This window comes from Sceloporus undulatus, chromosome 4 (assembly GCF_019175285.1).
Source record: "Sceloporus undulatus isolate JIND9_A2432 ecotype Alabama chromosome 4, SceUnd_v1.1, whole genome shotgun sequence".
In the NCBI taxonomy this organism is placed as follows: domain Eukaryota; kingdom Metazoa; phylum Chordata; class Lepidosauria; order Squamata; family Phrynosomatidae; genus Sceloporus; species Sceloporus undulatus.
In genome coordinates this window covers 166,922,632-166,948,463 of record NC_056525.1, presented here as the reverse complement: position 1 = coordinate 166,948,463, position 25,832 = coordinate 166,922,632, and the positions used below count along the sequence as shown (strand labels likewise).

The 25,832-nt window shown below is 40.9% G+C and overlaps 3 protein-coding genes across 9 annotated transcripts in view; 2 read left to right on the top strand and 1 right to left on the bottom strand.

Annotated features, from left to right (window-relative positions):
- Positions 1 to 11,307, top strand: part of LOC121928147 (enoyl-CoA delta isomerase 2-like) — a 50,656-nt gene extending 39,349 nt beyond the window's left edge. For all 7 annotated transcript variants that reach the window (XM_042462467.1, XM_042462466.1, XM_042462469.1 and 4 more), the window contains 5 exons: positions 1,898 to 2,000; positions 4,023 to 4,143; positions 4,969 to 5,058; positions 6,669 to 6,812; positions 10,609 to 11,307. In XM_042462467.1, the coding sequence (XP_042318401.1) occupies positions 1,898 to 2,000; positions 4,023 to 4,143; positions 4,969 to 5,058; positions 6,669 to 6,812; positions 10,609 to 10,764 (614 nt within the window). In that variant the 3' untranslated portion in view covers positions 10,765 to 11,307. The remainder of the gene's footprint in view (positions 1 to 1,897; positions 2,001 to 4,022; positions 4,144 to 4,968; positions 5,059 to 6,668; positions 6,813 to 10,608) is intronic.
- Positions 1 to 25,832, top strand: part of LOC121928148 — a 448,580-nt gene that overhangs the window by 339,438 nt on the left and 83,310 nt on the right. The gene's annotated exons all lie outside the window — the stretch shown is intronic.
- On the bottom strand, positions 10,921 to 23,368 carry LOC121929095 (uncharacterized protein C6orf201 homolog). The gene is made up of 3 exons (XM_042464410.1): positions 22,924 to 23,368; positions 16,451 to 16,631; positions 10,921 to 11,197 (listed from the first exon to the last, which is right to left on the bottom strand). The coding sequence occupies exons 1-3, from the start codon at positions 23,210 to 23,212 to the stop codon at positions 10,921 to 10,923; spliced, it is 747 nt and encodes a 248-aa protein (XP_042320344.1). The 5' UTR covers positions 23,213 to 23,368.

Below are 25,832 nucleotides of genomic sequence, written 5' to 3'. Positions count from 1 at the left end.
TCTTTTCTGACTAGATTGAGATTTTCTTTTACATCTCTGCACCTACTCAGGGTGCAGCATACTGGTGTTCCAGTAACAGCCAACATGACTACCTTGCACGGTCTCATATGTCAAGTTCTTTCTTACTTTAGAGCAGTGCTACTCAAAGTCATGTTCTCTTTACTGATGCCAGTCCCTGAGCTAGTAGCTGCTGTTTTCTGGTGAGTTTCCAGGAAAGAAAGAGACAGTTGTAGCCAATGGGCACAAATATGGTACCTGTCTCCAGCACATTCGGAAAAAAATGCTGATCCCTCACATCACATCAGTCTGAGAAGCATTACTTTACAGCATATTTTCAAAACCTCAGTGTGCATTTTTTCTTGTGAAGACCCAGAAGAGCACAGATATAGATCTATTTTTTAAATACTTAGTTTGTATTTAAGAGGCTAAGACAAAAATTCTTGCATACATAGGGAAAGGGGCATAGAAAGACTTTCTACATTAATGTGGAAAGCTTTCCACAAACACCATGGCTAAATATTTTCAAGATCATTTTCATTGTTAATAAAAGCATGCTTTGCTTTCCATTTCTTTAATTCTGTTTAACTGTTGATGTTGGGTGAAGATAATGATTTTGATCATTTTAAATAAATGTAGACAAACTATTGCCATTAACTGGATGGGGCCTAAGAAGGCATTGGGCCTACAGAAAACACAGTAGGGACATTACTAGTTTCAAGGTGATATGTCACTCAGAAGGAAAGAAATGAGGCAAAGAAAGACCCAGAGTAAGAAGGCATCCAAATAGAAACATGCATCTAACAGCCTGGGCTATGGGAAAGAATCTGGAAGATGAGAAGGCATGGGAGAAGCTGCAGATGTAGGTAAAGGTTAATCCCCCCCTCCCATAATCTCAGTTTCTTCTCTCCAAATCATCTCCTTCCCTGCACCAGAATACATTGATTTGAGAAAGATCCATTTTGTCATCTGAGTCATTATGCATCTAGCCTGGTCCACATAAATCCATAAATCAAGGGAATAAAAGTGTAGTATCTTAAACATGGACTTTTCCGTCCTTATTGGATGCTGTTTAGTTGACATTGTGGGCTATTAAACACAAATTAAAAATTGATACCATACATACTCATGTATAAGTCTAGAAATTTTAGTCATAAAATAGGCCCCAATAAACTGGGCTGATTTATCCATGGTTCAGTACAAGTACTGTACCTTAACTCTTATAAAAAAAAAGGAACTATCCCTTTCTCTGAGTAGAGTGGCAAAACATGAGCGCTTGGCACTGCTTCTGACCTTTTTGAATTTTGTGAGTTCTTTGGCACTGTTTCCTTTGCTTCATCCTTTACATCCTTTGTTACATGCCCCAAGGTTTTACCCTTGACTTATCCACAGATAATATCAAAATCCATAATTTTGGTGCCCAAACCTGCCCTCAACCTATGCATGAAATCAGCTTGTATACAAGTATATACAGTAATTCTGCCAAATTGCAAAGCATTTAAATTTTGTTGTCTTCTTTACAATGTTAGAAACCTGGTGTTTTTTTCTACTGTGACTGTTAAAAGACCAATCTGTTCTGCATATTATACAATGTTATCCAAATGCAGAAGAACTCCTTAAAAAAACCTAAAAGCATCCGTTGTCTCTAGTCAAGTAAAAATGGCAATTCCAAGCAATACAGTTGGAGAAATCTTTGTTTAAATAATTTTTCTCATTGCAAATTTATAGTCATGCAAACGCTTAAAGATCTTCAATTTGAAATCAAGGACACATAAAACTCCAACCTTTTATTCAGGCATGCCCACGATATACTTGATGTTTCAATCTGGTATATATCTTTATGAGCATAACAGCTACTCCCCATTTATATATTTTACCTTTGCTGTATACTTCTTTACAGGCAGTGGAGATTACTACAGCAGTGGAAATGATTTGAACAACTATGCCAACATCCCAACAGATAATATAGAGGAGGAAGCAAAGAAGAGTGCACAGAATCTGAAGTAGGACTTACTTTACATTATGTTGAAATGCATTGATAAGTATGCAGCATATGCATGGTGTCAAACCATTTTAGAAAATGAGAAACTAAGGGCCTGAACAGACAGGCCAAAATAAAGCTGCTTCGGGCCACTTTGGAGGTATGCTGTTTAAATGACACATGCATCTTAAGAGGCCAGAAGCTGTGCCAAAGCTGCGCTCTAGTCCTTAGGACTTGAGCGTGGCTTTAGCGTGGCTTCCAGCCTCTTCAGCCGCATGCATCATTTAAACAACATATCTCCACACAGAGGTTGCTAGAGCATATGATATAAGGGCACATAGAATTGCAGATATAGGCACATCTTCTGTATCAGACTCTTGTGCTTCATTTATAGGAGCCCAGTTGACTTGATATATATATTTTGACTAGATTTAAAAATTTGTGGCAGAGGTAAATACAAAGTTACATTGTAGTTTCATTTCCTAGATGTAATTTCTTCTTTTCCTTTTGCAGGTTAAGGAGCAGAATGGGTTTTTTCTCTCCTTAATCGTTACTGATAAAAACACAATTCAGGAAAATCCCATGATAGGTTCACCTTAGTGTTACCATAAATCAGAAATGACGTGGAGGCACACAACAACAATACATCTGCTCAAAAATGTCTATAAATATACTACCTCATGTCTAACTTATATATGAGAACACACATAAAATTAGGCAAATAGAGAAGTACCCAGTGAAATGCAAGTAAGATCCATGCAGAATTGTTCTTACAAAATCCCACATTTTGAACATATTTTGCTAACTGAGGCTGCATCTGCACTGCATAAATAATCCTGGTTGACACCACTTTAACTGTCATGGCTCAGTGCTATGGAATTCTGGGAAATGTAGTTTGTTGTGGCACAAGCGGTCTCTGACACAGAAAGCTAAATGTTACAAAACTACAATTCCCAGAATTCCATAGCATTGAACCATTTCACTTAAAGTGGTTTCAACTTGGATTATGTCTGCAGTGCAAATGCAGCTTGAGAGGATCAGAAGTGACAGTTTCCTTAGTCTTAAAACCACCACTCAAATCTCTGTAATTCCATAAAATCCTTCCAAGCTTAAGAGGTCAACACAGTGTACAGTGAGACCTCCACATTTGTTGCAATTAGGGGCACGGGCCACTGAAAGTGGAAAAACTGCAAATGTTTTTTTTTTTTACCTGAGAGAACTTCTCTAGGAATCTCTAGGTCCTGCAGTGCAACTCTTCTGGAGGCTGGCCATAGAATTGTACTGGAGGATTTACAAATGCATAGAGAAGTACGTATTCCCTCTAGGTATCTCTAGGTCCTCCAGCACAGCCTCTTTCAGAGGTTGACCAGTAAGTTGCACTGGAGGAGCTAGAGATTTCTAGAGATAACATATTAATAAAATCCATGAGTAATCAAATTCACAAAAGTCAAACAAAGCCACAGATGTGGAGGGCCGACTGTACAGTATTTACTTTTTGTTGACTGCCATTCCACAATTCATTTTGCAAGTCAGAGCACCCATTATAGTTTGAAATAATATTAAACAAAGGAAAAACCCGCAAACAAATTAGTCCTGCTTTATAGGCTTTTAGGGAGAAGCAGGAATATCAGTGTGATTCACGTGAGGAATCACAGCATGATAAAAGTCAGTCAGAAAATAGTAACTTTGCCTTTAGGCTGCACATAAAACAGAAAATAGTTGAAGATGTGAGGCATGTATTGAGCAATAACATGAAAATGTTCAGAACTAAAAAGGTGGTGTTTTTCATAGTTTCTGTAGCTCCTACTAACTGTTGTTAAGGGAAAATATTCATCCAAATCATAAAGGAACCAGAAGTATTGGCATTAGAACTTGATATTTTGTAGTTATTTGGTACTATTTCTTTAGGGGAGGAATGTGTCCTGTGTTACAATGTGTAGCATTCTTCTGATATAGTTAGCACGTTTGTTGTGATATGAGAAAATTTCTGACAGCAACAAAAACTGTCCCACTATATAAAGTCCTGTTCCTTTTATACTTCCAGAAACTTTGTTGACCATTTTATTGATTTTCCTAAGCCATTGATTGCCGTTGTGAATGGGCCAGCTGTTGGAATCTCCGTGACTCTCCTTGGACTGTTTGACATTGTATATGCTACTGACAGAGTAAGTCTTCTGCGTGATTGCTTCCTGTATCCAGTATTAGGTCTCATAGAATTAGAGGTGACTTTGAATAAAATCTATTCCGTTTTTATACAGCTTTTCTTTCTCTAGGAAAACTCAAAGCAGTTCTGGGCTTCAAACAACACTAAAATTACAATAGCATTTGTTAAACAATGGTTGGATCCTCTTGGCTTAGATTTCCTTCCTCTAGATACATGATTGTGACCATTAGAAAGGCTGCCTAAAAGAGGTGGTTGAAAATAACTTGCTTAGTGTTCCATGAGTCAAATATCAGTAGTCAAGATGGCCCTGAGTAGGTATTTGCAGGAGATAAGTGTGGGAAACCTGGGCAAGTGTCTCATTCTTGTTCAAGTAAATGATCAAGTTTATAAATGTCAGTGCTGGGAATGATTCATATTTCAAAGATGTTACTGTTGCTGGTTATATCTAGGTCCTATCTTTCATGGAATTAACTTTGGTCTTCCATGGGTCAAGAGTATGTCCACGGCCATCCATGTTCACATTTTGGATGACAGCTGTAATTGGACAGCTGATGAGTTGTGTTCTGAAAGTCAAAAATCTGGCTACATTGTGCCTTTATGTTATAAATGAGCAGCTGAAAATGATGACTGTAGAGTTAGGGCCACACTTATTATCTTATTGTGCTTACAAACTCTCTAATATCTACAAGCCAAACATCTCTAGTCTGATTGCTATTCATACCCAGAATTTATAACAGATAGATGTATAACAGATAGATTTTCAGATAGATGTATACCATATCATTTGAAAGTAAAATTTTGAGTGAAGAGTCTCTTTTTTTCACAGGCTACATTTCACACACCTTTTAGCAACCTGGGTCTGAGTCCAGAAGGATGTTCCTCATATACATTTCCCAAAATTATGGGTTTAGCCAAGGTAAGACATGGGTTTGTTTGTTTGTTTGTTTGTTTGTTTGCTGAATTTATACCCTGCTACTCAGTCCTAAAGGCTCTCAGAGTAGCTTACAGATTGTTATTCAGATGGTTCCCTGCCCCCAGACTTACAATCTAAAAAGACATGACACAAAAGGAGAAGGGAATGGCAGTGGGGAAGGAGATCAGGTCCAGCAGTTCTTCTCTCCCTCTGAGGCCTGGACCATGGCAGATGGACTAGAGGAAGGGCCCTTCTTCTTGCTCTGGCTAGCTCTGATGGAGTTAGGCCTGCCTTTTCACTCCCTCCCAGGCCGGATGATGTCAGATGGCATGGAGGTAGGGCTCTTATGAATGCTTTGTTTGATGGCTTATTTCTGGGCTTTGCTCAGGCAAAGTTGTACCATAAAACTCTGTTATTCACCATGCTTTCTGTAACACAGGAGCAAAGGAATGCCCAGCCTCACACTCCTCTGTCATGTCTTTCTTCAGGTGGAAATGTGAGGAAAGTGGACAAGGAGGGATCCTGTTAAAGAACCCTTGGTAACAGGACTCAAGAAATGGGTCATACTATGAATTACATCCAACATTAGTCCCCCATTAAACCTATTGAAATGAATGGAATCTATTAGTTTCAACTTAATTAACTCCTATTTAATTAAGTGGCTCTGCTCTAGATAGGATGAGTGCTGGATTTAACCATGTGTACGTTTGAGTGTTGGACTGCAGGTCTAGAGATCAGGGTTCAAATCCCTGCTTAAGCAAAACAAAAAACAAAACCCCACTGGGTCACATTTTCTCAGCCCGAAAGGATGTTAGAGACAAAACTCCTGTACAGAAATTTGCCAAGAAAACTCTATGATAGGCTTGCCTTAGGGTTGACATAAATCAAAAATGACTTGGAAACACACAGTAACAACAACAACAGCAATTTAATTAATTGATTAATATCCTGCATTTCTTCCGACATGGGACTCAAGGTGGCTTATTTATAGCTTTTGTGGGTTTTTCGAGCTATGTGGCCATGTTCTAGAAGAGTTTATTCCTCATGTTTCGCCGGTATCTGTGGCTGACATCTTCAGAGAAAGATGATTCATTTCATTTTCATTTATTTCATTTTAAAAAGCATTTATTTCATTTGACTAAATGAGTTTGACTGTAGTTTAACTAAAACTCTACTCTGTCTCCCAGATAGCATTTCAGAAAGAAGTCTTGTTAGAGTCATTAATGGGTCATGTGTGAGATTTAGGATGTCTTTGGTTCCCAACTCAGTACTGACATAGAAAGCATTTATGTGCACAACATTTTCAGCAGCTAAACATGCTGTAGATTAAATAGGAGCACAGGGAGAAATAGGAATCCCGATCAAAGACCATGACATTCTAGTGCAGCACTGTCTACTTTGACTTTTCAGACTCTCAGGAAAAAATTTTTCCCCTGTAATCTGCTTCCTGGTCTTTTAAACTGGAAATACCAATTTAATTTGGGATCTTCTGCATACAAAGCAAGCACTCTGCTGTGAAGCTGTTAGTTCTCCTTGCAATAAGATTTAAAAAAAAACATTTAAATTTACTTTTTAAACTCTCCCCTCCCCATTCTTCTCTTCTTTTCATTCAGGCTGCTGAGGTGCTGCTTTTCAACAAGAAGCTGACTGCTGCAGAAGCCTGTTCCCAGGGGCTTGTGACAGAGGTTTTTCCTGACAATGCTTTCCAGAAAGAAGTGTGGATAAGATTGAAGGAATATGCAAGCCTTCCGAGAAACGTTGGTGTTAAAAATTGGTTACATCTTAAGCTCTTAAGCTGGCACTTGGCAGATGTTGTGGTCCTCCAAATGTTCTTGTTTTTGGACTGCACTTTCCATCATTCCTTACCACTGGCTACATTGGCTGATGGGAATTGCAGTCCAAGAACAACTGGCAGACTGCATGATTGGATTTGGGCCTAAAAGCTTGTGTTAAAAAAAGAAATATTTTGCAGCAATAATGTTGACAAAATCTTCACAAGCATATATGTATGTATGTATGTATATGTGTGTGTGTGTGTATTCATAAGTATATATATGTGTGTGTGTGTGTGTTCATACACAATTAGTGCACACTTCACCACCACACCTGTTTCTTCATCCGTATACATATACAGTAGTTCCTTGGGGTTTGGTTCAAGGCCCCCCCCAGTGTATAACAAAATCCATGAATGCTCAGGTCCCATTGAGTACAATGGAAGTAAAATGGTGTCCCTTACATAAAATAGCAAAATCAAGGTTTCCTTTTTGGAATTTATATAATTTTTTAAAATATTTTCAAACTGTATGGTTGGACCCATGGATAAAAAAAAATCTGTGGCTACAGAGGGCTGACTGTATACACACATCCTCAAACACCCTCTAGGAGACACTGGGGTTATTTCCTCCACAATTGGGGGCCTTCCTGTGCCATTTTAGGGCTGGGAGATGTCACTACCTGTTCACTTCCTATTTCAAAAAAGCCTCTCTTGGGTCTAAATTGGCCTGGGAGGCATAAAATTGGAGGAAATGCATCTTGTTCCATAAAAAAACATTTGGAGGCAAAACAAATATTTTTTGAAAAACTTTACAAAAATTGCTTTTTACCCCTGGGGGCACTCCAAAGATGGTGGAAATGCCCTCTACAAACCTAGAATGCATTGGCGGGGGCATTTTGAAGCAATAACATTTGAAATTTCCCCCCAGAGTTCCTGGGGGCACGTGTGGCATGTGGGCAGGCAGCACTTTGCTGACCCTTGCTCTAGGTGAAGAAAGAGCTCTTGGCGCCCTTTTTCAGAAATCCTAAGGCATCCTTTTCTGTGCTGGCAGCAGCAGCGTCAAAAGAGTAGTCTCTGAAATCAGTAGGAAATTGGCAAAGGTAGAAATGAGTGGTGGTGGTGTGGCACTTGGGGCAGTACACAGTCCTTTGGCTACAGATTTTGTCCTCCCAGTTTAGAGACATTTCCGTGATGCAGCCCTGGCTATTCACACTTTTCCAGTGAAAAAAGGGTCTCTGTTCCAGATTATAAAGAATGAAAGGAGTCGTTCATCTGCTCCAGAGACTAGAACACAAACCAGTGAATTCAAATTAGAAGAGAAGAGATTCCGCCTAAACATTAGGAAGAATGTCTTTACTGTAAGAGCTGTTAAGCAGTGGAATGGACTGCCTTGGTGGTTGGTGGGCTCTCCCTCTTTTGGGATTATTTAAGTAGAGGTGGAAAAGCTGTGTTTTAGGAGTGTTTTGTTTGTGCTTGTCTGCATGGCAGACTTTTAGATTAGATAGACCTTGGGGTCCCATTCAGCTCTGTGGTTCTGTGATTCCCTGAAGAATGCAAGGCCAGTTCTGGGGAAAGAGCAGGATACTGCTACTACTACTACTACTACCGCCACTAATAATAATAATGGTGTCAGTACTACACTTTCAAACCCCTTTCTTTCTTGTGTCCTTTCCAGATCCATTAGAGAAGGGAGTGGATTTTTCCTGTGAGTCATATAGCCTTGTCGCATTACAAAAGAAGGACGAAAAGCAGCGAGATAGAAGTGACTTTCTGTTTATCTCCCTGCATAATGTCGTAGTACTTCTCTTCTCCCTCCAGAGAGAGATGGTCATAAAAGCCTAGCTTTTGCCAAACAGATTTTTTCCAGCTGGACAATAGGCATGCATTTACAATTGTCTCACTAAATTATGGCACTACACTCTTAAAACACTGGTAGATCACTTTAACTGCTCTGACTGCCTTCTGTTGCACTTTTGAGGTTTGTAGTTCAGTGAGGCTTAAGAGCTCTCTGGCTGAATAGTCTAAATGGCCCTTCCTAAACTACAAGTCCCAGAATGCAACAGGAGGCTCCAGAGCAGTTAAAGCAACCTAGCCCCGTTTTAAGAGTGTAGTGCGATAATCTAGTCAGTTGGAAATAGAACAAATGTGCTTCAAGGACATGTGGAGATGTAAACAGATAGCTGCTTCTATCTCGCTGCCTGTTGTCTTAATTTTGTAATGCAATAATGCTCGTCATTCAACTGTCACTTTTTCTTGCTTTTTATTAAAATGACACATTGCTTGATATGATTGATTAACTTCATCCGTTTTAAGTTTTTCTAGCACTGAGGAAAGCTTTTTCTCAACCTTACTAATCTGATATTTTGATCCCCATCTTGTTACAGTTTGTAGCATATTAAAATATTAATTAATTATACATATTGGAACTAAATAGGTAATGCATGTGATTTGTTTTTCTGGAAGTCATGACTATAGAGTAAATGAAATAGATCAGGAAAAATAACTGTTTTTCTTTCCTATGAAGAATTTTTTTCCCCCTGTAACTCGTATTACTTTTTTGCATAGGTGCTGTAGTAGATAAATTACTATAAGAATGAAATTGGACCTATTATAATTGGGTCAGTTTTAACAGGTTCCATATTATACTTTTTTTTAGGCATTGTCCTGATTTCTCACTCTGAATATTTCACTTTGCAAAGAACCAGTCCTGAAGCTTATAAGTGCCGCAGCTACAATTTTTTAACACTTGCATGTGATTAAATCGCATTGAACTCAGGGTAGTTCACTTCTGTGTTGGGGTATATGGGGTTCACCTAAACTTGTTTGACTGCAAAAAGAGCCAATGTGGTATAGTGGTTTGAGCATTAAACTACGGCTCTGGAGGCCAGGATTCAAATCTCCACTCAGCCGTGGAAGCCTTGGGCAAGTCATACTCTCTTAGCCTCAGAGGAAGGCAAGGACAAACCTCCTCTAAACAGATATTCTTAAATTATTTATTTGGTTTGATATATACAATATAATTTAACACCAGCATAGAAAAATTCAGAAGAAGGAAGAAAAAGATAGATATATAAAACATACATAAAGATAGATATATATATACACACACACACAACATACTAACATACTACAATAAAACAATAAAATAAAATAATAAACACAAATTAATCAATACAGTGGGCCATGAATACCAAAATCCTTGGAAGCTCAAATTCCATCAAAATGATAAAATAGCAAAATCAAGGTTTGCTTTTTAGAATTTATACCTTTTTGGAATATTTTGAAGTCATGGATGGTTGAATCCATGGATAAGCAATCTGTGGACATGAAAGGCCAACTGTACCTTTATCTGACTAAAACACAAAAGGACTCTGCAACCAGTCCAAAGTGTTGTAATATAGAAAAAACAATCCAAAAGCAAGATATTTCACAGTGTATTCTTCCCATCCACAAGGGTTTGGTTCTGGGCCCTGCTATGAATGAGAAAACACACTCATGCTGAAGCCCCATTTTAGTCAATGTGTGGCAATGCGTGTATGGTTCTGTGGGCACTCCACCATTGACAATAATGGGGTAGAGCAGTCTGTGGACACTTGATACCTTTTGGTTTAGATCTTTTATTTCCACCATTGCATAACTTGAGAAAAGTGCTAGTGAAAAGTGCTAGTGAACCAACAAGAATCCAGGCATTCTGTGCACCTTTTAATGTATAGTTCCATCATTAAAGAAATGTGGTTTCCAACTAACAGTGGGCTGTTAATTTCTCCCTCTTTTCCCAGTCCTTGACAGTCTCCAAGCAGTTGCTACGAAGCATGGACAAAGATAAGCTACATGAAGTTAACTCTCAAGAGTGTGTGTGCCTCCAAGAAAGATGGACGTCTGATGAGTGCTTGAATGCTGTAGTGAGCTTCTTTCAAAAGAAATCAAAACTGTGATGTCTTCCCAGTCATACACGAAGCATTTCTATAAAACTAGTTTCTTTACTGCAGGAACAATTGTCATTAAATTAATAGTTCAGATGCGTATCCAGATTGTGCCTTAATGCTGATAAGGATAATCCACTTAATATATTGATGACACCATTACTGAAATCACAAAGTTACTAAAGTTGCAGAGTTTTTTGTCTTTCGGAATTTGGGTGTGACATATTTGGACATGAACTTGTGATGCCAAAAACATCGCATACTTCTTTCTGGCCCATTAGGTGGGAAAGCACTCATTGCTTTACATGCTGAGCTGACCTCTTTGAATACGATAATCACTGTTTGTCTTCCGAAAGGGACCACTGATTCAATCTCACCAAATTTCACAAGCTCTTGCAGAACTGATTTCTGGTCATACTGTGTTGACATGCTCTTTGGTGTCCATCTGTTGTAAAGAGGGAAAGGTGTCATTATTTGTGTTAGAAAATTTGAATAAATATATATTCTTTACAAATGTTTATGTTAAGAATAAATGCTGTGCAGCTTTATAACAATTCCATGCATTTTGCTGTCTTTTATGGCATTTGATTAGTATTATACATTAATATAACAAAGGCCAGGATCCTGTTGATTAGTTACACTGGTGTAACCCCCCTATTTCCTCAGTGTAAGCAATTTTTGGAAATTGGCCAAGAAGGCTCCCTGGCACTTGGTGGCCACTATAAGTGACATTGAGGTTGTAGGTGCCTGGATTTGGCCCTGTACATTAGGGAATATGAAAATGTTCATAGCCTCCTTTGAGCTGCACAACAGCATTGCACAATGTCAGCTGGATGGGAACCAGGCATCCACATAACCAAACAGCAGCCAGGGCAGTAGAGCTGCACTTCAGAGCCATCCAACTGCTGTTCTGGGGAAGAAGAAGAAAAAGCCTTTGCCATCTAGACCATTGGCTTAAGCACACTGGTGGAAGTTTATGATCTTCCAGTGGCTCATGAAGGTCATGGCAAGAGTGTTAGGCACCTCAATGACTATGAAATTTGTTTATTGTAGTATGAGCTGTAAAACACTCACAGGGTCAGTTACTCCCAGAATATACTGGTTAACACCAACATTCTAGCACTAGATAAAATCATTTAATATTTATAATCTGTCAAGAATCTGCTGATTCAAATCTCTGGTGATAGTCCAAAACTCTAATTTTTCAGTGTTTGCCCTGTGATATCATTGTCGATCACCCCCCCCACACACACACACACAATATATTAAGTTATTTATAACTGAATCGCTACATAATACTTCATGTGTTTGAAAAAATGGGTTATATTCCGTGAAGTACTTGTGATACAATAAATGTATCCGTCTTTAAGGTGGCATGGGACTCTGTAGGTTTTGCTACAAGAAATTAACATTGCTACCCCTTCAAAGATTATGTTAAAAGAACAGTATTAGTTCTGTGAAAACTGTGGTAGAAATTTGTGATTAACTTTGATCTTTAGAGTTGCATGCTAGGAGCAAAGAGATATGACTTCCCCTAAAACTGGGCAATTATAAAGTTTGAAACAGTGAAAGGAGGACACTTCTTTTTAAGCTGAAAAAATGAAGCAGATATATATGGAAATGGTTGAGCTAAGAATGGGTTTCATTCTGTTAAATCCAAAAAGGGTAAGTTGTAGCAGAAGGGTTTATGTGTGTATGTTTGTGTTTCATGCCTCTTTTCTGTTGTTATTGTTGTTAAATGCCCTTGGGTCGATCTCATCTCATGGTGACCCTGTGGATGAGACATCTCCAAGACCCTCTATTCACTCCTCTTCTCAGAATCTGCAGGTTCAAGCTTGTGGCCTCTCTGATCAAGTCTAATCATCTCACTTGTGGTCTTCCTCTCTTTCTACTGCCCTCTACCTTTCCAAGCACCATTGGCTTTTCTAATGATTCATGGCTTGTCATGATGTGGCCAAATACAACAGCCTCAGTTTAGTCATCCTGGCTTATAGGGAAAGTTCGGGATTAATCCTGTTCTAGAACCCGTTTGATTATCTTCTTGGCTGTCCATGATATCCTCGACACTCTTCTCCAGAGCCACATCTCAAATGAATTGATTTTCTTTCTATCAGCTTTCTTCGCTGACCATGTTCTCACATCCAAACATGATTTATGTAGTGAAAAGCTTGGCTGTAGTCAATAAAACACGTGCAGATTTTCTCTTGGAATTATCTGGTGTTCTCCATTATCCATTATTGTATGTTTGCAACGTGATCCCTAGTAACTTTTCCTTTCCAGAATCCAATTTGCACCTCTGGGATTTCTCACTCCATATATGGTAGGAATCTTTGAATTTGGAGCATGATTTTGCTTGCATGGGAAATGAGTGTGACTGTTCTGTAATTGCTGCAATCTTTTGTGTCTCTTTTTTGCATATAAGAATACACAGTATATTCAGCACTTCCAGTCTGTGGGTCACTGCTTTTTTTCTGCTTTTTTCCTTTTGTGTTTCCACATTTTTCCCCACCTTGTATGGGAAAGATACCTTCCCTCCCCTGATACAGAACAACAAAAAACTTGAATAGGATGGGCTTAATAAATAAAATTATTTTCTGGGAAAGAGATGAATACCTTCCTGTCTTCCATGTGCACAAATATCTGTACCGCCTGTAGAATACATAACCACTGGGAGTAGTAGCACCCTCCAAAAAAATGGTTTTAGAACAGCTTTCATGTGACTCTGATGACCATAGATAGTTTGATCCCTAGAATATAAAGTGTGTGTGTGTATCAAATAAATAGTTTTGTGGAATGTTTAAATCAGTTGGTAGCCTCAAAACTGTCGCATGCTCTAATCCTGTAGAATAATAGGTGAAATGTTCTGGGGGCAGCCAATGCAGGAGCTTTCAACACTTTTTTTTAAAAAAAAATTACAATTCCTTGCATGCATAAAAGTTTGGGATGAATTTAGATTATTGAAAATTATCTTGATGTCCTGTCAATGGGATCATAAAGAGCCCTATAAATAAATATTACAGTCAAACAAGTATTTGTAGATCTCTTCTGCCAAGGAAGGAAATTTCCAATTTGTTGTGCTGAGATGGGAGAACTAAAAGAGGTGAGTGACAGTGAGAGACTCCATATGCAAGACACTGATAACTATGTCCAGATAAATATTGACAATGAATGGAGTTAGTGGGTTTACACTTTTTTCCTTTTTTAAAAATAATAAGATTACAGTTTTATTCTCTTGTGTTCCAAGAACTTTTAGTTCAGTCTCCTTTCAGATTTTCCTTGTCTTTGAGAGTGGTTCTCTTCAACATAAAAATGCATTCTGTGATATTTGGGATTCTGTTTCGTTCTCCCATTTCCAGTGTTTTGACAAGTATAAAGCATATGTGGTGTTCTGTTCCAAAGAGAAAGCTGCCTATGAAAGTGTGACCTGGTCATTCATTTACACTTTCATATTTTGGAATATCATAACAGATAGAAACTTTCCAGAGTTGTTTTTTTAAGACTTTAATTAGCTGTCAGGCTGGCAGCTTTCAAGGTTAAATACAAGTTTTAAACAGTCTGGGATTTGGCTACATCCCTAAATATATAACGAAAGAAGAGACTGTGAAATTCCTGACAAAACAGGAATATGTACCAATGAAACAAAAAGTTTAGAGGTATCCAATGTCTCTGGTAACAAGGTTATTCTGGATCAATTCGAGTTTGTGAGTACCGAGGACGTGGACAAGCTCCTTGGATACGTGAAAAAGACGACTTGCCCACTTGACCCTTGACCCTCTTGGCTGACCGTGCAGGGAGGAGATGTTATAAAGTTCGCTCTCCATCTAAGAATAAATACATCTCTTCGGGAAGGTACTGTTCCAACTTCTTTGAAACAGGCTGTGGTAAAGCCTCTATTAAAGAAACCATCCCTTGATCCCCTATCTATGGGTAATTATAGACCGGTCTCCCTATTACCATTCTTGGACAAGGTGATTGAAAGGGCAGTCGCCTCTCAGCTCCAGGCGGTCTTGGATGAAACCGATTATCTTGACCCATTTCAAACTGGCTTCAGGTCGGGTTACGGAGTTGAGACTGCCATGGTCGCCTTAGTCGATGACCTCCGTCTGGCCACCAACAGAGGAGACATAACTCTGTTGGTGTTCTTGGACATCTCAGCGGCCTTCGATACTATCGACTATGGTATCCTTCTGGAATGCCTGAGAGATTTGGGTATCAGGGGCACTGCGCTCCAGTGGTTCCGGTCCTATCTCTCGGGAAGGTTCCAGATGGTGAGGCTGGGGGACAGCTGCTCTCGGAAAAGAGAGCTTACATCAGGCGTTCCTCAGGGCGCCATTTTGTCCCCCATGCTATTTAACATTTACATGAAGCCGCTGGGAGAGATCATCCGGAGCCATGGAGGCCGGTGTTATCAGTACGCTGATGACACACAGATCTATCTCTCCATGTCTCCGACTGATACAGTGACTAAGGATGGCACCTCTCCTCCCGATGCCTGCCTGGAGGCAGTAATGGGATGGATGAGGGAAAACAAATTCAGATTGAATCCAGAGAAAACAGAGGTACTCATGATAGGTTCCCCTGGTCCAGGCAGGGAAATTTGTCATCCTGTCCTAGACGGGGTTAAACTTCCCCTAAAGGATACAGTTCGTAGTTTGGGAGTACTCCTGGATCCATCTCTACAATTATCATCTCAAGTAGATGCGATGGCCAGGAGTGCTTGGTACCAGCTTCGGCTGATACACCAACTATGTCCTTGTCTGGACTGAAAGGACCTAGAAAATGTAGTACATGCACTGGTAACCTCTCGTTTGGATTTCTGCAATGCGCTCTACATGGGGCTACCTTTGTATCAGGTTCGGAAACTTCAATTGATTCAAAATGCAGCAGCCAGGTTAATTACGGGGACGGCAAGATCTGACCATATAATGCCCGTCTTAAAATCTCTTCACTGGCTGCCAATCTGTTTCCGGTCCCAATACAAAGTGTTGGTTATTACCTTTAAAGCCCTAAATGGCTTGGATTACTTGAGGGAATGCCTCTCCCTGCATAATCCACCCTGCACTCTCAGGTCAACAGGAAAATTGGTACTCAGTCATCCAAGGGTGAGATTGGAGACTACCCAGCAAAGGGCTTTTACGGCAGTAGCGCCTTCTCTTTGGAACGCCTTACCTGAAGAGATCTGCCTTAGTGGAAGCCTTTAAAAAGGCATTAAAAACTTACCTCTTCCTACAAGCCTACCCTCCCAATTCCTTGTAATAAAGTTTCCCTCCCCTTACTGTTTAATGATGTAGGTATTTATAATTGCGATTTTAATAATGTGGAATGTTTTTAGCCAATATTTGTGGAATTAATGGGTATTGATGTGTATTTTTAATATGTCATTTGTTTTGTATTGTATTTACCTCTATACTGTACACCGCTTTGATCCTGGGGAAAGCGGTTTATAAATAAACAATTTATTTATTATTTAATTTATTTAGGTAAGGAAAAATGATTACGGTAAATTGCCAAATGGTCATGTTTTCTGACTTGCTAACTGTTGCAGGAAGATTTCCAGTGGAAATCAGAGGAATTTCTTCCACCATCTTAATATCAGGAATTTTTAAAACATAGATGAAAATGCAAAATACAAAGTGACTAAATAAGGAATTGAATAATAGATGAAATCACTGCAAACAGCTTTCATGGTGTATCATACCTTGCAACTATAGTTGCCATTGGAGCACCCTGTTTGTACGCTCCTAGGGCTGCATGTTCTTTGGCAGCCTTGTTGGAAAAAAATCTTTTTCCTGGAGGCATGTGATCTGGTGATGGTGAAGAATATACATCCCGAGGTAGCTCATTCTTTGCAAACACGTCAAAGTAGGAGACTTTAAAACCTGAAGAGAAAGGGAGAAAAAGATACTGTCTTAAGTACTGGGGTGGTGAAATGTAAAGTTGCTATGGTGGTAGTAAATGGAAAGTGGCTGCACTCTTTTGGTTTTATTGACTCTGATGCTGCATTTTTAACGGCAGCCAAATATACAGTAAGTTAGCAGGTAATGCTTTCTCTTGGAATTTTCATGCCAAGACAAGATTGCTAACTTGATGTTTGTCAGGCTGCTATTAAATTAACAACCCTAGCATCTACTACAGCTGATAAAGCTAATTTGCAATGTCACTTCAGACCACTGGTATGAACATGTTTTGCATACATTTTGACAATGTCCTACTATTGAGGAATATTCCTCTTGTAAAGTGACATGGTTCAAGAATATAGGGAATGGATTATCTACTTTAAAGGTAAAGGTAGTCCCTTGACATGAATGTCTAGTCGTAATCGACTGTAGGGGGTGGTGCTCATCTCCGTTTTTAAGCCAAAGAGCCAGCGTTGTCCGAGGACTGCTCTGGTAGTCATGTGGCCATCATGACTGCACCGAACGCTGTTACCTTCCCACTTAAGTGGTACCTGTCTACTTGCATTTGCATGCTTTCAAACTGCTAGGTTGGCAGAAGTTGGGACTAGTGACAGGAGCTCACCCCATCATGCAGCACTCTGGCCTCAAATTGCCAACCTGCTGATCTTCTGCCAATCAGAATTGGTGTCTTAACCACTAAGCATTAACCAAAAATGCAGCCACTGGAATTGCTTTCTGTGGCTCCAACCAGCCTATCCATGTTTTCCCTTGCTGTGTACACGGCTTCCTTTGCCTGTTCTCCATGTTCCTTTTTTCTACCTAATTTATGGAATTCTTTTGTTTTACAAGACTGTAATCACTTACAGCATGAATTTGCACAGGGTCACTGCTTTGATATATTTGAATATGCCGTTGCAATTAGACTTGTTGATGTGTGCCTTCAAGTCATTTCCGAGTTGTGGAAACCCTAAACTGAACCTATCCTGGGTTTTCTTGGCAAGATTTGTTCAGAGGAGGTTTGCCATTGCCTTTCCCTGAGGCTGAAAGAGTGTGACTTGCGCAAGGTCACCCAGTGGGTTTCATGGCTGAGCTGGAAATCAGACCCTATTCTCCAGAGTCATAGTCAACACTCAAGCCACTACACCATGCTGGCTCTCTGCAATTAGACTATACAGTGCGCCTGCATCATATGCAGACGCATTATACGCGGCTTTCAGCATACGCTGAAAGCTGCACAGGAGCGCAAGGGGTGGCACATCCCAATGAAAGTAATGGGAGTGCGCACCCATGGCGCACGTGTGCCGCCGTGTCGCCACACCATCACACCATGCATGAACCCCATTACTTTCAATGGGGCTCAGGCATACGCGTTTGTTTTTTTTACGCAGGGGGTCCGGAACGGATCCCCGCATAAAAAGGGTGCACTGTACATTATAAAAGGTGCACTGTATGTTATAAATTGTAGTGAAGTTAGAGACTTCTCTCATTTAATGAAGGAGATGTGGATAACCTTTTTTAACACAGAATTGGTGCCAGAGGCAAAAAACAAACGAACACATTTAAAGAGAAGGAATAAGGTTCTGCACTACAAAAAAGTGCAGTTCAACATATTTAAGCAAACCTTTTATTCAAAACTAACAATACACACATGTGAAATGAAACAACTAGCTCAGTTAAGCCTCGCATAAGTCAACAAAAACATTTTCAACCTTCTAGAGACCTTTGAAGGCTTCTTCCAAATTGTATCCAAAATAACTTCTTTTTCCAGCTTCTACTTTTCTTATGATTGCATTTTTTAGTGACCAAACAGATCTATGCTGGGAGTAGCTGCTGAGGCAGGCTTGTGTATTCTCCCCTTTTCAGTTTTTTGGTGTTTCTTGCATGCAGATTAAGGAAATCTGGAGGCAGAAGCAGTTTGTTTTCTCTGCTGTAGTTAACACAACTAGGGTAGAATTACAGTCTTTCCCAGCTCAAGCTTTTGTTTATTGCATTAATGCAGGCATGCTTCCACAACCTGACCCTGAAAGTCTGATTCTCCAGCCCTCCTCTATCCTTCCATTGCCAAACCTGCTAAGAAGCCTTGAGTTAGTTTAGTGCACAGCTAAAAAAAAAGTGACTTACCAATGCCGAATTCAATTCTAATTCAGGACGTATCCTGATATTATCAGACATGTTTTGCTGCCAGTGCAGCTGGCCAGAGGTCAGCTGGCCTCTTCAAAATTGGGAAGCTCCCGGCTTTGCAAATCGGCTGGCTGACCTCGGATTTTAGCCGGACGTTACCTGGGATTCACTTGGCTGGTGGCAGCGGAAAAACGCATGTGATAATATCAGGATACTTCAAGAATTAGAATTGAATTCAGCAGTGGTAAGTCACTGTTTTTAGCTGTGCACTAAACTCCATAGACAGAGGATGGGGATGAAAGAAAGGTGAGCTGAATGAGTGCTGAAAAAAGCCCTCCTAAAAAGAGTTTCTACTATCAGAGGCTTTGCTAACTGGTATGCCAGTATATATTTAATTGTACTTTTTGTCATGTTCTAAATTTAAAAGAATAGTAATTACTAGACTCCAGTAACTGTTGCCTGGTATTGTAATAGATGAGTCTTTATTCAGAAGTAAACCTCCTTACTTTAGTACTTCCTAGTTAATATATAAAGAATAGGAGATGGTGGGATAGCTTACATGTCCCTAAAGCCCAGGATGCATTCCTTGTACTTCAGAATAATACATTGTGGTGGAAACATTGTTCAGGTGGTTTCCTACTTATAGTGATCTTATGACAGGGTTTTCTAAACAAGTTTCTTCAGAGTGGGTTTGTCACTGCCATCCTCTGAAGATGAAAGAATGTGGCTTACCCAAGGTCACCCAGTGGGGTTCAATGGCCAAGTGAGGATATGAACCCTGGCCACCAAAATCATAGTTCAGTGTTCAAACCACTATGCCACAGTGGCTCTATATTACTACAAAATGTGTATATATGGTCCTATGCCACTGCTAGTGCAAATTTTATATGCAAGAAACAAGACGGCACCACACATGTTCTTCTTACTATGTTGAAGCACAAACATGAGAGGGAAGGAAAAATGCCTCTCTTGATAAGGAGGGTGACTAAAGGAGGGTGACTAAAATGGTGAAGGGCCTGGAAACCATGCCCTATGAGGAACGACTTAGGGAGCTGGGGATGTTTAGCCTGGAGAAGAGAAGGTTAAGAGGTGATAAGACAGCCCTGTTTAAATACTTGAAGAGATGTCATATTGAGGGAGGAAGCTTGTTTTCTGCTGCTCCAGAGAACAAGACCCAGAACAATGGATGCAAGTTATAGGAAAAGAGATTCCATCTCAACATTAGGAGGAACCTCCTGACAGTAAGGGCTGTCTGACAGTGGAACAAACCAATACACATGCATGCATTACTTGCAAAGCAGCACATTTCAAGATATGATCAAGTACAAAGATAATTCAAGGAGCACATGGTTGCTGACCTCAGGCGGGTTACAGACGGGCAAAAAGGGATGTACTCATGACGTCATGAAGGTAGAGCCTTCAGACGGGCTTTACCTGAATGCCGTCATGAACACGCCCCCCGCACGCCCCAAGCAGGAAGAAGCGGCATTAAAAAGGTGCTGCTTTTTTCCGCTTCTTTTCTGTTTGATACGTACCTGCGCAGCTCCGTCTGTAAGCTGCTGCACCGATACGTCAGAATTGCTACGCCGCAAATATAAGTTGCCGGTTTAAAAGCTCCGTGTCAGCTGCGTCGCATAATGGGTCGGGTTCCCGGGACATGCGTGGTTTGCAGTCAAGCTTTAATTGCAACGTCCGATGCCATGCAGCTGTGGAAGCTGAGGCACAGCTGCGGCGCATTTTAAGCCTCGTAACCCTAACCCTAACCCTAACCCTAACCCTAGAGCAACATGTACGCATGCGCTGCTTGGAAAGTTTGGACTTTAAAGTGCACCCCTACACACATTCCTCTGCCATTTTCACCTAACAATAAAAAACGCTAAAACTGTAAATATTGACATATGTACAAAGGAGGTGAGGGGAGATGGCAGGGGGACAGCGGTGGCAGCAGAGACAGCTGTGGCTGCGCATTGCAGATTCAGCAGGAGCGCGGGGACCAAAGGAGAGGAGGCATCCATGATGCTGGTGACATTGGCAACGTGCAAGTGGACAAGGATGCCAACACCAGCTGATCACCAGCTGGCAGGAGACCACCATTGTTTTTGGGCAGAGCGGGGGGGAAGTTTTAAAGGGGCTTGGGCACTTTAAATGCGCCCATAGGCTTTCTGCCGCCGCTGCTTAGCGCTGCGCAGCTGCACATCCGCCAGCCGGCAAAGGAAAAAAAAGTACTACGAAGGGCGCCCCCCCCCGCCCTTTTACAAGGAGCTGTATGCTTTCATTAAAAGTGATGGAAGCATCAGGCCCAACAGATTAGCCACCAGTGGGGAGCGTGTCAGGGTCCCGGCGGGCCAACCAGCCAGAGCAGAGCCTGTGCTGGTGGAGGAGTAGGAGGAGGAGGAGACCCCGGAGCTTGAATGTGCCCAAGACCTTTTGATGCCCTCTAAACTTGCCCCCAAAGGCAAAGGGCAACTAGAGGGGGCCTGGGATCAAGGGGCAGGGAGCACTGACAAGGCACTAGGTACCATGATGTCCCATAAAGACATCATTTCGCCTCCCAGGGCATGTGTTCCCTCCCAGCCCTATCTACTCTATTCTACCCTTCCTGTTCTCTCCTCCCACCATGCCTGGCTCACTGGTCCCCAAACCAGCAATCTCCAAACTCTGTCCTCCCAGGCGTTTGGACTTCATCTCCCAGAATCCCCAGCCACCTTGCCCTGTGGTCTGGGATTCTGGGACATGAAGTCCAAATGCCTGGAAGGACAGAGTTTGGACATTGCTACCTCACACCACTCCTGCCTAGCTTTAGAGTGCACAGGGAAAAAGTTTAAAGGGGCTTGGGTGCTTTAAATGCGCAGACAGGCTTTCTGCCGCCGCTGCACCTCTCATGCGGCAAAAGAAAAAAAAAGTCACGGTTTGGGCCGCCCGTGAGGAAGCTGCCTCTCTTTTTGCAGCGTCCTCCGAGGCGGCGGTTTGGAAACTCCGGGTCCGAAACGGACCCAGGTGAGGCGTCTTCACTGCCCCCCCGTGTGGAAGCCCCAACACCTGAAGCACGCCCCCGGGGCGGGCCGTCTGGAGGCTCCGCATTCAGCTGAATACACCTCCAAGACGTCCTCCCCTGCCCGTCTGTAACCCGCCTATGTGTGGTTTAATGAGGCACTGCTAATGCTTGCTGTTCATGCATGTGCGGTGTTTATTCTGATAACAAATGTCCCTAGTGTGGATCTATAGTTACTGAATAAAGGTTTGCTGAGTTTTATCTCTGAGAAGTATACACTGTGTCAAGAGGGGAACTTCACAAGTAACAAAATAGGGGGGGAAATTACCACATTAATAGCAACCTACCATCAAGATTTTATAACTGAGACATGCATGGCTTGAGAGACTCTTACCATTTGTTCTCCAGTTCAGGCATGTGTGGTGTTTATTTTTCAATCTCTTTTCAAATGGGTTTTTACTTGTTTTACTTTTACAGTATATGCCTTAAAGTCTTGAGCAAATTAAATGCTCTTTTCTCACAAAATACTGAATTGGGTTTTTCCAGATGGACAGTGTAGCTTTCTTTATCTAGGAAGGATTAATTTTATTGAAATATAATCCTCTCTTTATCCCACTTCAGACATTTCTTTAATCTTCTGCAAAGTAGCATTAAAGTGGTTTCTGGCCTTCATTATCATTGATGTTATTAAAGAGTGGATAACAACGTCTCAGGCTGCAGCTGCTAAAATGTTGGGACTCTAGGCATTAATTTTCTCAGATTCTGAACCAGCCACATAAAAACTATATTAGTATATGACAACATGGGATAATACTGCCCTGTGGCAACAATCAGTTTCCACCTGGAGATGTCATCTAAGGGAGTAAATACTTTTTAGTTCTTATGCCATGTAGATGTAAGCTCCTTTGTTACACCTGCACCTGTCCTGTCGCAAAGCTATTAAAGACTGCCAATCTTTGTTCCATTTAAAAATTATTGGGTGCCCAGTGTATTGCCTGCTAGAAGTCTCTCTCATCTTCTGAGCAAATATTTTCAAATTCTCTGGAGTTGCCAACTTCCTTAGCAGCCTAGTATGCAGAAGTCAAGACAAATAAAAATGTTGCCAGCCTTATTACCATCTACATACAGTGTATAAAATGAGTGGCTGTAAGTAGCACCTACGTTTTCCTTGATCTTCACAATCACACCGAAGCAGCATCTCCTTTAGCGGGTCTTTCAAATTGCTATAAAGGGCAGAAAGCTTTAAAAATACCCGGTTTATGTCATCCTTCCCATCGTAGGTGGCTAGTTTCTGATACACAACCAGTGGTGGTAAATTCAGACTGGATCTGGTTCGTGAAACAAAGCTTCCCCTCTTTCCCAGTTGCTGATCTGTGGCCAGTTGTGGGAAGTTCTGTCCAAATCCCATCTTGTTCATCCTGGAAATCATTAGTCCTTTTTTTTTAAACATAGGGCTTTTACGAGGAGAGCTGTCCCATAGTGAAAAAAAAAAAAACCCAAATATTTCTTCCTCTTTTTTTGCCCTTGCAGGTTTATTCAATCCAGATGTCACAACAGCAATGTGACATCACAAGCAGGATGGTGCTGTGTTGGGATGGTGTATGGAGAAATGACACTTGGAGTATACCTAATGTTCTTAGCGATGGACCAACATCAGCCACTGTCCTGCCAAATTTTGCTATGATTAAAATAAATTAAAATTAAAATTAATTTAGTTATAAAGAGGATTCTAGGTAAACTGGCATCCATAGGCCCAGAGCCCAGCAGATTTGGACTCCAAACTATTTTGCTAAAGATAAATTCATTCTCTTCAGTCAACCTGTCTGATGGCTCTGCTATTTGGAGAGGATGGCAACTGTAGTGGTTGTTTAACATCATAAATTTAAAAAACATATAAATCATATCTGTATTTGTCAGGATTTGAAGGGTTAAAACACAGTACACAGGGAAATGCTTGATGTGTGTGTGTTTGGCCATGAGCCTTCAGCAGAGTGGCAAGGCTGATCTAGCACAGCTGAAGCTCATTGTGTCAAGGACTCTTCAGTGTCCAAGTGCACGTAGCCATGGATGATGAAACATGTGTCTGGATTGCAGAGGAGACACATGGCATGGCTACACACCTGAACTCACTGGGTTTGGGAGACCACATGGTCTGGAGACTATATAAGCCCAGGGGTTGCAAGGGTGTGGTGTGGGTTTGAAGTAGGAGTTGGATTGGTATGTTGTGGAGTTTGAGAGATCTAGTATTGTATTATAGCACTGTGAATAAAGAGCACTTTGGGGACTTTTGTTTCTCTGGTGGTTTATCAGAAGAAGCTACAGCATCGGTTTGCTGTGTGTCCCTGAAGGTTCCTGCATTACTGCAGTTCCTGGAAGACATCCAGTTGCTGTCATCCCAATTGGACTCGGGGAGCCACGCTTCGGCTTCTGGAAATTTGCCAGCTCTGCTCCAAGGGTCTGGCTGCTTAACCCCAGGACTCGTTTGAGTTGCTGACAAGGGTTGTTGGACCCCAGCAGTTGCGCTGACAGTATTCTCTTCATAAGCAAATTATATCACTTCTTTTTACAACTTTCATTACAGCTTTCTTTCTGGAAGCCTCTGTAACTCATGCATTCTTAATAGAAATACATGACTCCTTATATTTCTGACTGTGTCCTCTGATTGCATCATTAGATGCTGCATTACATCCATATCAGTTCATAGAATCATAGAGTTATGCTGTTACATTTAATTTCACTCCACCTTTGCTGTTCCAGAATTTATCTTCAGACACACTTCTTCAAATTGTTTATGTTTAACAATGTATTTGCAGAAATGTATTCATGTACCCACACACCAATACTGTTTCCCCCAATACTAACTCCACTTTAAAGTGGGGAGAAACATGTTTGATGAACTAGCCAAGTTGTTGTTCTGTGCTTTTCAAGTCATTTCCAACTTATGGCAATCCTAAGGCAAACCTATCACGGGGTTTTCTTGGCAAGTTTCTTTAGAGGGGGTGTGCCACTGCTGTCTTCTCAGGCTGAGAGAGTGTGACTTTCCCAGGTCACCCAGTGGGTTTACATGGCCAAGCCAGGATTAGAAGTCTTTACTTTGTGCTTGAAATGGAATTAGCATAAATCATTGAATGTCTGCACCTCTTCCACAAAACAAATTCAGAAAAAAAGATTAAAAACAAGTCTGATGATAGAGACAGAAGTAAGGCAATATCTACAGGGACAGTCAAAGGTTTCTGTTCCAAACCAGCATCGTGAGCAAACAAAGCAATGGAGTAGTTAACAGAGACAATATATTAAAGATACATATAGAAGGTGTAACCTGACATGAAATGATTAGTAGCGTTTTGGGGGAGTTGGGGAAAGAACTGCCAGCCTGGAGAAATCCTTAATCTCTGAACCCTGATCTTTGTTCACACATCACCAGGATGAATTATGAAGTTTTGTTAATTCTGAAGGGAAATAAATAGTATAGTTTATTTGGTGCATTACAACTATTAAAAATACTTAATCTCACAACCTCCAGCTGTCTCGCAGAGTCAGATAAAGGCTGGGAGAAGGCCAGGAGGAGGAACCAGAGGCGCGTGCCTGTGGCGCCTTATGCCTACCACCATTTTTTGGCTTCCAGCTGTCTCAGAAAGGCAGGGAGGAGGAGGGGGGGCATACACATGCCTGTTCCTTTTTCTCCCTGGCCCATGCCGGTTGAAATGGCATCATGTACCACCCATGGCATGCGTGCCATAGGTTTGCTATCACGGGTCTAGGGCCACTGGCTTCTAGTTCCACCCCCAAGGAAGTGATCACTGTCTATGGAAGAGTAACTTAGATCAGTGGTACTCAAACTTTTTTTACCCTAGGGGACCCCCCCCCAAATAACATCTTCATGTTTCGCTCCCTCACTCGAAGTAGATGAGTAAAATATTTTGTTTAATGTGCATATTTTCTTGTCACATTCATATATATTTATATTTCAACAAGGAAATAATGTTTAAATTAGAACAGTTTTATTTAAATTCAATATTTAGTGCAACATATAAAAATGTTTGGGAAGAGGAGGAAGGAACAAAGGCCAT

Bases quoted from the DNA above. Each gene is read 5' to 3' on its own strand.
- LOC121929095 (XM_042464410.1), bottom strand. From the start codon at position 23,212: ATGTTTAAAAAAAAAGGACTAATGATTTCCAGGATGAACAAGATGGGA. The intron at 16,632-22,923 runs GTAGGTGCTACT...CTTTCTCTTCAG, and splicing joins TTGTGAAGATCAAGGAAAAC to GTTTTAAAGTCTCCTACTTT. The intron at 11,198-16,450 runs GTATGATACACC...TCTTTACAACAG, and splicing joins ATGGCAACTATAGTTGCAAG to ATGGACACCAAAGAGCATGT.